General features: G+C 39.5%; 1 protein-coding gene across 3 annotated transcripts in view; it reads right to left on the bottom strand.

Moving 5' to 3' along the window:
* The window catches only part of slit1a (slit homolog 1a (Drosophila)), a 298,698-nt gene extending 287,326 nt beyond the window's left edge, over nt 1-11,372 (bottom strand). For 2 of the 3 annotated variants that reach the window (XM_061947175.1, XM_061947254.1), the window contains exons 1-2: nt 11,312-11,372; nt 10,268-10,747 (exon numbers count right to left, since the gene is read on the bottom strand). In XM_061947175.1, the coding sequence (XP_061803159.1) occupies nt 10,268-10,473 (206 nt within the window). In that variant the 5' untranslated portion in view covers nt 10,474-10,747; nt 11,312-11,372. The remainder of the gene's footprint in view (nt 1-10,267; nt 10,748-11,311) is intronic. The other variant, XM_061947335.2, reaches the window with a different exon arrangement.
* Nucleotides 11,373-12,246: the final 874 nt, after the last annotated feature.

Here is a 12,246-nt window from a genome sequence, read left to right as displayed (position 1 = left end):
CATAGTCTTCCCTCGACGGCCAGGTAATACAAAGCACACGCTACCTTTTTTTTTTATCACATCCACGGGAGCCCACATTTTTGTTGTCTCTCCTTCGACAAATGGACAAAGTTTTTCGGTAAGTAGAATCACTGCTGACCTGGACATTCGAAAGTTCTCTTGCCGTCTGAGATATGTTGTATCCGAAATAGCTGCAATCGCGCGTTTTCTTCTCTTAAGGTATTTAAGTGTGATTTCCACAAGCGTCTGTACATGTAGAAGAAGGAGAAACACGGGCATGTCTGGATGACTCGCCTCCATCTTTCCAGTGGCTAGCTCCGGTTGTTATGAAGCTGGCTGTGGCGCGTTTTTTCTGACTTCACTTCCTCTCCGAACTCAGTTTGTAAACGATCAATGAGTCCATACAAAGCTAAGAGCCAGAGATTCAATAAATACATGGCGCACTTACTCATGTAAAAAATTATCCAAGGAGGGTTACCTTAAACGATGGTTTAGTGGGGCTGAAACGGGGCTTAGGCTAAATAATTATTCGTTTAAGGGGTTATTTGGCTTAGTGTAGACATAGCCTTAAGCAGGTTTTGCCTGGCATTGAAGCCAAAAGCCGGTGGATTGAGGCTCTGTGGCCGCGCGCTTTTTCCAAACTCCTCGCTGTGTCTACAAGCTGACAACCAAAAAGACAGAGGGGCTGTGGCCAACGCACGGCGAATAATTACCCACAGTCACATGCTGGTAACACTATCGGACCTCGCGAGCAAACGCTCTCTGCCATGAATGAACTACGGCGTGTGTGAAGAGAGCAGACTCTGAAGCATATGGAAGTGACAGCAGTGGAAGACACAGGAATGGTCTCCTAAATCTGGCTAAAAAGTGTGAGGCGTTGACATAGAGGGAGAGAAAGCAGACCGCCACGGCCAAAATAACACACATATAAAGCGAACTGGAACACTTGTGTCCACACTAAGAGGTCGGATTCCTCCCTCACCATTGAAATGTGGCTTTCAGACATGCAGGACCACAATTGTACACTTTTAGTGTGTGTGCGTCAGTGAGTGTGTGTGCAGTGGCTAAAGACTATGTCTGAGCGAGTTTTCCCCGCCTCCTCTCGGGCTATTTACAGTGTTCAATCTGTTCAGTCAGGCCTCATGAGAGAGATCACTGACAGGTAAACAGTAAGTACATTAAAGACGCACACAAAAAAAAAAGTCAGGGGTCGAGAGCCAAAGCATTTGTTTTACCTGGCCTTTAATGCTCCAACTAAAACACTCGGCCCAACGCTCAAGTAAGTTCCATGTCCGATATGCCTCTGCAAGCAAAAACACTGATAGGGGATAGGAAAACTAGACACGTTCTGCTCAAACATAGATAACTTATGACACTGTCAAGCCGAAGCCAATCAATTAAACATCTGTTCTGGTATGTGTTTCCTCTGCGCAACAGACTGGAAAAGGAACACACAGAGAGCTGCGTGGAGACTGAGGGCTCTTTCAGGCATCACACTGTATCGACTGCTGTTGTTCATGACTGTGTATGAAAGTGATCCCTTCAATGTATCATGTGTGTCCTGTGGTGAAAACATCTGCTGTCACACATCTGTCACATTATGTCCCCGCCACACTACAATGACAGGAAATATGCGCCCGTATCTCCCTGTTGAGACACTTGAATTGTCAGCAGCAGCACTTGGACCTCCTCCAAGACTAGACAATCCTAATTCGGATCAGCATTGAACTGTATACTTTCAGATTGCAACCTCTTGCAATTGAGTGAATTTACTATTATTATGATCCATGAAGCACTCTGCAATAACAAAATTAGAAACAAGATTAAAAAACGGAAATTAAGAGAAAGACAAGTTGGGGTTTTTTCCTGACCAGGCACGTTTGGCTTATTTTGAGGAAATAAGTAAAGCAATTCTGAACACAGACATTGATCCGGATCACTCCCGAAATGTAATCAAAACTTTTTGAGTCGTCTATAACGGAATGAAAGAAACAAAGTAAACCCTCTCTGTCAGTCATTTAGTTCGTTTGTCTCTGTGGGAGGAGGCGAGTCTGCTAGCATAGACACACAGAGAAGTAGAGGCTTGTAAAGTAACATACTGTGGTATAAATTATTCGGATTCGCCCAAAATGTACACTTGCTCCCATTGCTATCCCATTTCAAACATTTTTCTGAAAGTTTCATAACTTTTTGAGTTATGTTGCCAACTAACTAAAACTAACTGACACACCGACCCACCACAACATCACCTCCTTGTAGATTTAATTAAAGGGGAACTGCACTGTTTTTGGAATTTTTATCACCTATCATTAACAATCCTTATGTAAAACAAGAACACATGTTTTTCTTTTATTTATGCATTCTAAATAGTAAATAAATGTCTGCTTACAATGGAGCATAAGGGAGTCGCTCTATCCTGCCTAAAAAGCCCTTAAAACATCCAAACACCTCCATTAAGGTTTTATATAAATGTGATGTAGTAACAGGCACATTTATAATAACATTTAATATTTACGTATTTTTCTAATTGTAAGCATACGTTGTGCATTCATTTAAAAAACACATCACAATGTTCGCCTTTTTTACCCACCACATCACTGATTACTACCCACTGCAGACTTCATGCGAGAGGCAACAGACATAATAAAACATCACTTACTGTGCAATGTCTGCTGTCATTAGGATGCCAAATGTTAGAATCTTGTTATATTCCTGTTTTAGATGAACAATGATTCATAATCCTCAGGAAGAAAAGGGGGTTGAAACCATGCATCTTTTTTGTCTAAATTGGCTGTCAAAGTGCACCAACATGTGGGTATACGTCCTCGTCATTCTACTATCCAGGTGAGATACATGATTTATGATTTAGAATAAACTTTCATGAGGAAAAGAAATGAGGAAGCACCTTACCACTTGATGATTAAAACATAGGCACACAAGCTTGTGATCGCGGCGCCGCTATAAATAGTTTGTCTGCGTTAGCGCTTATAATAACAATATCACTAATACTTGGTTAAAATTAAAGTTATTAAAAGTAAGCATTGTTGGCACTTTTTGGATGTTTTTTATTGGGTTTCATGGGCGGAATAAAGGACCTCCCATTGGCTCCGTTGTAAGCAGACTTTTATTTACGTTTATCTAATATTTAGAATGCATTAACAAAATACATCTGTCGTCATGTCTTTCATAATGATTGTGAACTATAGGCAAAATTCCCTAAAAAGTGCAGTTCCCCTGTAAAGCTGTCAGTGTTAACCCGTCAATTAAACCCCAAAAAGTGTATCGCCAATCACGTATAAATGCAGATTTATTTGTATCGCACATGCCCCTTTACCTTACTTGCGGATGGTTATCTGGTTGTTACACGGTCAGTGATTAGGCCAATGCATCTGCTAATGCAGTGCTTCCAAATATTTTCTGTTACGCCCCCCATAAGCTAGCCGGTGGTGTTCTTGGTATATGTTTTGCTTTGAAAAATGTAACTAAGGAAGATGCAAATAGCACCTTTAAGATAAAAACATGGTTTTGTCTAATAAGTATTTTCCTCTTCAATATCAGATATTTAACAAGTCTTAAAATTCAGTTTTTGCAATGTACCCTTACTCACTGACGAATTAAAGAAAAATGTTGACTCGACCGTAAGAGCAGATTTGTGGGTCTAGATATCTTTTTTTAAATAGAAAAAAATCCTGTTGTTAGTAGTAAACCAGTATTAAAAGTTTAGTTTGAAATATAGCCAGTTGGCTGTAATCAAGATTAGAGTCAGTATAAGACTTCACAGAAGGTGCTGCAGCTTGACAAAATTTTTTTTTTTTTTTTTTTTGCCACATCTGTTAAGATAACTTGAGTTACATTGAAAGGCAAAATTAATATTTATTGTTTTAGTTTGTAGGATAAGAGAACAAACAGTCAGCTGAGCAGTTTTTAAATAAGAAAGAGAGGCCCCAACTCTGTTTTGTTCTCTGAGGTGAGACTCGATATGCCACACTTTGTAAAACCCATCCCCAGATGGGTAGAGGTACACACGGCTGTCATCCATTCCCACTCAATGACTACCCTGTTGATCAGTACCTATACAGACAACGGAAGGATAACTTGAAATAATCCACTAATGGTTTGCTACTATTGTATTACTCCTCGCTCACTATATTTAACATGCACGTGAAAGTCAGTCATCTGATGCATGAGTGCACATCTATCCTTAAATCTGGAATGCTGTAATTGCCTTGCATCAAAAGCATCTTGACAACAATGAAATGTGAATTATGCAGGTTTAGTGTATTGTATCTACAATTTAAGGGACATGCACTGCCAAACCCCCTGCCGGCAAGGAGGAGCTGACAAGATTAGAAAGAAAAGACCAACTGAGTGGACTCGCCAAATCAGCTTTCATGGTCTGCTGAGATTTTTGAGCCACTCTCGAGATCATGCACACACCTTGAAATAACACTTCACAGACAAACACATACATGTGTTTCCATCTCTTTCAGGAGACAAAACACTGATATTCAACCCCATGCATCCCTAAAGTCTTCCCAATGTGAGCCTTAAAACCAATTTATGGCTTTGACACACATAAATGCCTTTGACAGGGTAACATCTCTCATGAGAGCAATCAAAAATATAACAGCTGTGTCAGAAGAGGAGGCCAGTGGGTCAAAGGTGAGTTCAGAAACTCAAAAGATACCTTTGATGCTTAGCAGACAGTTTGAACATGCTTGTAACATGCTTATTATAAAAAGGTATGTGAACAAAAGGAGAAGACTTTTGCATTTTTTTGAAGATCGTAGGTGAACTCAGAAACAGCATCACACCAAACCTTTATCGCAGAGATATTTAACTAAGTTGTTATTAGTCTATTTATTTTGCCAGAGTTACAGCGGCGCTCTGCTGCTTTTAAGGACCATCAGCAAAACATTATAGTGTTTATAAGAATGCGAAATGTTTGACTTTTGCACAATTCTTTAGAACTGAACTCGCTGGCGACCAGTTGAATAGCCCAAATGATGAAAAAAGGAACACTACTCGTATAACTAAAGAAGTTTAACAAATAACTACTGAACGCATCTGAAGTAAACAAGCTACAGCAACACTTTAGTTACACATTTCTTTCGTAATGTAATTTAGGTAACTGCCAAAAAGAAGAGGACTTAAAGGGGTGCCTTGAGTTATGTCAAAAGTTTGGACCCCCGTGTTGTACGTTTGAAAGCAAGAATCTGCCAACACTGGTCCAAGTTCCTCTATACAACAGGAGCACTCTTGTGTTTTTAGGAATTTGCTGCGAAAATGTTTGTCTCCCAAGTTTTCAACTGAACTCAAGGGGCGGGTATGGTGTCATCCAGGAAATTGAAAAAAGCCGCTGCCTGACCAGGGCTCAGAAAATCTGTAGAGACTCCTCACACCTCTACCAATGACTGTTTTCACTGCTGGACTCTAGAAAGAGGTTCCGCAGCCTCCGTAGCAGAACCTCCAGGTTCTGTAACAGCTTCTTCCCTCAGGCCATAAGACTCTTGAACGCATCATAATAATCCCCTCAATTCCCCCCCAAAACGGAGTAACTCGCTGGAATATAAAGACAATATAACATACATCCATAAACGTGGATGCATATGAAAAAGTGCAATAAATCTATCTGTACAGCAATCTATTTATTTATATCTGCACCTTATTGCTCTTTTATCCTGCACTACAATGATCTAATGCAACAAAATATAATTCTTATCTGTACTGTAAAGTTCAAATTTGAATGACAATAGAAGAAAGTATAAGTCAGTTGAATAGCCCTGCTTTGAGGTAATATATCATTCTCAACTGCCTGAAGGTGGGGCTTGTTCAGGATCACAGGCAAGCTGGAGCCTATCACAGCTGACTTAGGGTGAACAATGGACAACACACTCGGACAAGCTGCCAGACATTCACACAGCTATTGTGATTGAGTCCCACGACAAATGTGAACCATTGCAATACCAAAATGTTCTGACAGGATATGCGGTGTAGAAAATGGATGGATTTAGATTTGTAACTAACATTATCTTGTTTTAAACCTTCCAATAACTCTGTGGTTGTGTTACAAGACGATAGTGATTACCACCTGAGTGAACATGCCCATCGATCTTCTATCCTCTTATCATGCACCACCACTCTTTTACATCATGCTCTTTCAACTCTCAGGGTAGCTAGGTAGCGGTCCGTCTGTTTTCAGCCGTGTTGAGGTAAATTGCTAAAAACACTCTGGTACATTCCCCACGTAAGTCAGGGATCTCAAACTCACGGCCCGTGGACCATTTGCGGTCGGCAGGCCACTATTTTGTGGCCTTTAAATTAACTTCATAGTTTAGTGTAATTGTGACACCCTGAGCAGTCTATATACTTATATGTGATATATTATGGCAATCTTGAATCACCACATATATCAAACTCAATGCCCGGGTGCCATATCTGGCCCGCCACGTCATTTTATGTGTCCGTGAAAGCCTGACAATAACGTGCGTCAATAAAAGTACTTCATCTTTAGGCATACTTGCCAACCTTGAGACCTCCGATTTCGGGAGGTGGGGGGGTGTTCGGGGGTGGGGCGGGGCGTAGTTTGGGGCGTGGTTAAGAGGGGAGGAGTATATTGACAGCTAGAATTCACCAAGTCAAGTATTTCATATATATATATATATATATATATATATATATATATATATAATATATATATATATATATACATATATATATCCTGAAAATATGCAAACAAAACTGTGTTTAGATAATTGATACTTCAAACTTGCATAAATATAACATGAATATAACATAACTTGGCTTCTGAGAGCTTCAAAATGTAATGAATAAAATGCTAAAGTTGTTGATAAACAAGCAATTATTTTAATAAATAAATATGGTCATTTTAAATGAATTATTATGATAATTTAAAATTAATTATTTCAAATATGTTTATTTTAATGTACCGGTATAATTCTATGGCTGGATGTAATAAGGAGTCAGAAAAAAATACAAATACAAATACAATTAATTTTGATGTTTTTAGCAAAATATAGTAAAAATGTATTTAGTTTTTTTTTTTTAATTAATAAATATATTTATTTTTAGGCAAGATAAACATAATAATACAATTTATCTCTAGTCTGGATGATTTAGTTATTGTCACCCTGTTGTCCTCCTGTAGTGAAAAAAGGCTGTCCTCACTCAGGTCCGCATGGAGCTGGAGGGGGCGTGGCCCGGGAGGTTTTCGGGTGATTCGCTGAATTTCGGGAGTCTCCCGGACAATTCGGGAGGGTTGGCAAGTATGTCTTTAGGACTTGTTCTTTCTTGCGAGGATGAATGGCTACAGTTTGGCTGTCAAATTTATGAGATGCAATATAAGTGTAAGCCACTGTGACTGTTATTGTTAGATATTACAATAATGCCCTTTGTCACCTATAACAAAAAGCTAATGTGGATGTTTTTTAGCTATCTTAGCATATACTGACGTACACTGGTTTGATTTTTGTATCTTTAATAGCCAAAACGTATCAAAGCGACCCCAGGTGCATCCTTCAATTTTTCTGAATGTGAAACATTAGGACACCTCTGCTTTAAACTAATAGACTATGATAAGATGTGAAGGTTGTGCTCACTTGGGTGATATATTGTTTGCAGGTTGGATTTCCAAACAAGTCCTGAGTCTCATTGCAGGGTATATGGTACCTCCTGGTGATACTTGTCAATATGCTGGCTTCTTTGCAATTAAAAGAAGGACACACCCGTGTTAACACCCAGCTCCTCCCCCTCTGCAAATCAACTCATTCACACAGATGAGGCACACGCGCCTAATCTCGACAGCAGGGAGATAAAGTAGCAGAGTCTGATCAATATCTGCCTACCTAAAATATAAAGGTGGGACGAACGAACATGAGATAATACAACCAAGTGAAGATTTTAAGACGTGAATTAATAAAGGTGCATGCCTAAAAATGAAACGCAAATTAAAAACCGAGGTAAGAAAAAGTGTTTAAAAGATAAGAGAAGGAAACTTAACCTGGTGAGCCTCACGGTGTCATTACAGTCACAAGTCTGAGGAGCATTGACAAGTGCAAATAGGATTCTACTGTCTATGGCGACGCCAACAGCGGACACAATTTCCCCATAAACCCCTCCCCCTCCTGTTTTAAACACAGTATTTCCCAAAAAGCTTTTAACATGAATGCAAACAGATATTAATTCATACAATGTGAGCACCTTATACTTCCTTTACCATGCAAGTTAAGTTTTTTATACATCACACCTAACTACAATCTGTGCATTTTCTGTAAAAATTGCGTGTGAATGCTATATGCGCAAGCTGTGGAAACGCGCGAGCCGTCTTAGTCGAAATTAAATGCTTGAATGTCCAGGATAAGTAGAGTGTGTGCATAGTGGAGCGGTTGGAATCGGATGAAAAATGTGGGATATGAAGAGGTTTGTGTATTGCCTTTTCATTTTTAATGGGGAAAAGTTCAGGAAAAACAATCATTTTCAGAACCGGGAAACACGTTGGCTTGAATGTCCAGGAAGAGTGGAGTGTGTGGATGGTGCAAGGGTTTGAATCGGATGAGAAATGTGGGAGTTGTAGAACTTTAAAAATCCCCATTTGTTTGAATGTGAATTTCATGAAAATTTAAAACGTGGGAATTTTGTAGACTATGGAACATAGCACAAAGGCCCTGAATGAACTGAGTGGGTTGCCGTTAGAATTTTATGAATCAGTAGAAAAATGTGGAAGTACGAACAATTTTTATTACAGAATAGGTGTTACGTAAAAACAGGGAAAAGCGAGAATTTTTCTGTCAAAAAAAAAAAAATGGCTTGAATGTCCTGACTAAGAGGAACACTCATGGTGGAATGGTTGAAATCAGATTAGTCGTCAAAAAAGGGTAAAAACAGTGGGATTTAAAAGTGGGAATTCCTGGTAATCAGGGACATTTTTTTAACTTGACTTGAATGTCCAGGGTGGGTGGAGTGTGTGGATGGTAGAACGGTTCAAATCGGGTGAGAAATGTGCGAATTGTGCAAGCTTGAAAATTGGGGAATTTTTTAATGTGCAACATTTCCTGGAAAACCTGGAATTTCAGGTAATGTGGGAATTTGGGGAAAATAAGAAAATGGTTGCGACGGTGTCCCGGCCGAGTTGAACGTTTTAATACTCGAAAGGTATTCGGATAAAAACTGGGGCCACTTTGGGGATTTTTTTTGGTGTAAATCTTGTATATGTTAATGCTTGTCAGTATTCACACAATAAATGTGTTTAAAACAACATTTAGTCTCACTATCATTCTAGCAGACTTGATTCCAGCTGTTTTTGATGCATACCAATTCAAGAATAAATCTAGGCATGCAAAGGTGTGCTGTGTTGGCCTACTCATTCACCTTGATTTATCACCTCATACAACAGCCTGCAGGAGAGGATGGCCCTAATAGCTGAATAGAACGCCACTGTGGAGAAACTCCATTTGCATGCAAAACAATCTAATGGAATCATATTGGACATGACCTTAAAGTGCACCAACAACTCAGCCCCTCCACCCCCCATAACTTCACTTTTCATGTGAAAGAAAACCCCCAAACGCCCATGTTCCCTCTCTACGTGTGCACAGGAGGCATTGCAGACTGTCAGGAACCAACAACAACAAAAAAAGGTGTTCTTAGAAATTAAATATGAAAAGCATCACATATGCAGCCATTTCCCACTGTGCCAACGCCACAGCTCCCCCCCTCCGCCTCTGTTCCCACCGCATGTTTTATTCACCACTGATATTCTAAAAGCTGAAATAGAACAATCTATTTCCTCTTACACTCCTCACTTCTGATTTACTGATGAATATTTCAGAACAAACGTCAGGAAAAAAAAAAAAACGGAAGAAACTAAACTCTCCTCTCCCCCCTGTTCTTGATCTGTTTTTACAAGACAGCTACAAGATCCTGGTGGAAGACTCACTTAAGGAGCAGATTTGCTTTATTTTCTACATGATTTAACAATTTGTGTAGTGAGTGTTTAGGGCCAAGGAATGGAGTGAGCTATTTCACTTTAAATCTTACTAACTTTTCAAGTTCATTTAGAGAAGTTTTCTCTCATGCATTCAAAATCCAAAAACCATCAGGTTTGATCTATATATGATATATATATATGATCTATATATGATCTAACTCTCCAGATCTCCATGCCTAATGCATACACACAGCTTGACAAGCATGCTTAGTGATCATATTGTTAAAAAATAAAAAATAAAAATAAAAACAGAGCACTCACAGTCTCTCAGTGTTGCGTGGGATATTCCTCGGCATGGTCCTGAGCCCCAGTCCGTGGCAGTCGACCGTGGTGCCGCTGCAGGTACACAAGGCAGGGCAGGCTCCAGCGCTGCCCATCAGCAGGGCACAAGCCAGCATTAAGCTGCACATCCAGAGCGGCAGTCCGGTCATCTTGGCCATACCTGCTCCAAAACCTCTGTCTGGCATCCCAGTCCGGCTTTTAATTATTCCTTCTTTTTTTTCTGCAAAAATACAAAAAAAGTCTATATTTGTTGTAAATATAATAATTTCCTCTGGGGGAGTGAAGCAAGGCAAATCCCTTTTTCTTTGTCAGTTTGATATCCCAATTTTTAAATTTTTTTTTTCAAAAGCTGTATTTTTGTCTCTTATTGTCTCCTTGCGAACTCTTCTACTGTGTTGGCTCTGTGTAGAGTGGCTGTGGTGTGTCTCCGCTCACTCAGTCCCACTCTGCTCTGCTTGCCTAAAGAGAGGGAACAGGAGCAAAGAGCAGGATGAAAAAAAGCCTCTCTCTCTCTCTCTCTAACACACACACACACACACACACACACACACCAGTCATCCATCACAAGGATCTACAAATAGCAGAGCCCCCTCTGACTCCACCCCTACCCCTCCTCGCACCCCCAATCAGAACCCTGCCTGAACTCCCCTCTCATTCTCAAGATCTCTCTTTCATTCCCTGCATTCTATTCACCATCCACTCCACATATCTTTATCTTTTTTATTCTAACCCACTCCACTCTTTTTTTTCTCGCAGGTTGCCTGCAGGCGAACCCCCAGGAGAGAGGGACCTAACCTGCATGACACTGCCTATAAAACCCCCCGCCTGGAGGCGGTGTGGAGATTGGGCTTTGTGTGCGTGGTTGTCAATGTGTGCATGGAAGGAAGGAGAATCCAGCAGGGAAGAGAAGGGAAAAAAGACAAAAGTGTGTAAAGAGTGGATGTGTAAGTACAGGCACGGTGCGAGAGGCAACGTCCCAATATAAACAAATGGGACGACTGGATGATACATGCACAGTCATACCTGCTCTCCAATTGGGATTTATGTGTGTGAACTGGCACAGGATTCCTCGTCCGATGTCAGGAGTGTTCCTAAAGTAGATCAGATAGAAAGATTAATGGCATCCAGGAAGATTAACGACATCTGTGGACTATCATTGACTTTAAACGAGCACCCGAAAAGAATGTATTTTTAAAAGATAGACATTTTGTTTTAACCATCCAGATTCCCAGGAATGACGGTGGTACCTCAACTTAAGAGTGTTTTAAGATATGCTTTAAGTTGCAAGTCAAAATTTAAGCTACAAGCGTCTATGCCACAGGTGTCAAACTCAAGGCACGGGGGCCAAATGTGACCCGAAAAAGCCTGGAAATAATATGCGTTAATAAAATGCTTAATCTTTTCTTACTTAATATATTTGTTCTTTGCCTTTTGACATTAAAAGTCATGTACTGCATTCAATTGCACATCTTTTAAAATTCAATATTTTCAAAATCAAAATATATTATGTACCGGTACTTAGAGAAAAAAGCCTCTTGATGCCACCCTTCTCAAATTGTATTTCTTCAACTTTTTTTTAACTAAAAAAGCAGTTAAATATCTGCTTGACTTATGATTTCAAACAAAATTATCAATTATCAAGACTGCAAAATTGACAATAGATTTCATGGTTAAATTCCGCAAATTGGTTTTTTTTTTATCCGTAAAATCAACTTTGGTACTGTTTTTTTTCCATATACAGTAAGACACTAAAACAGTAAAAAAGAAAGAAAGAAAAAATAAGAAAAGAAAAAACCCATTAAAACAACAAAATTTTATGGTAAAAAAAACAAAAAAACTGTCAGCTCTGTTGTGGTATTGTTTTTCCATTCCATTCCATTTATTCAATTTTTTTATATGCTTTAAAAAAAAGCGCTGCTTTTACTGTGAAATTCTGGTGACTGAGCTGCCAGTTTTTA

This window comes from Nerophis lumbriciformis, linkage group LG02 (assembly GCF_033978685.3).
Source record: "Nerophis lumbriciformis linkage group LG02, RoL_Nlum_v2.1, whole genome shotgun sequence".
Lineage (NCBI taxonomy): Eukaryota > Metazoa > Chordata > Actinopteri > Syngnathiformes > Syngnathidae > Nerophis > Nerophis lumbriciformis.
The sequence above is the reverse complement of the archived record's forward strand: the minus strand, read 5'-3'. Positions and strand labels throughout refer to the sequence as shown.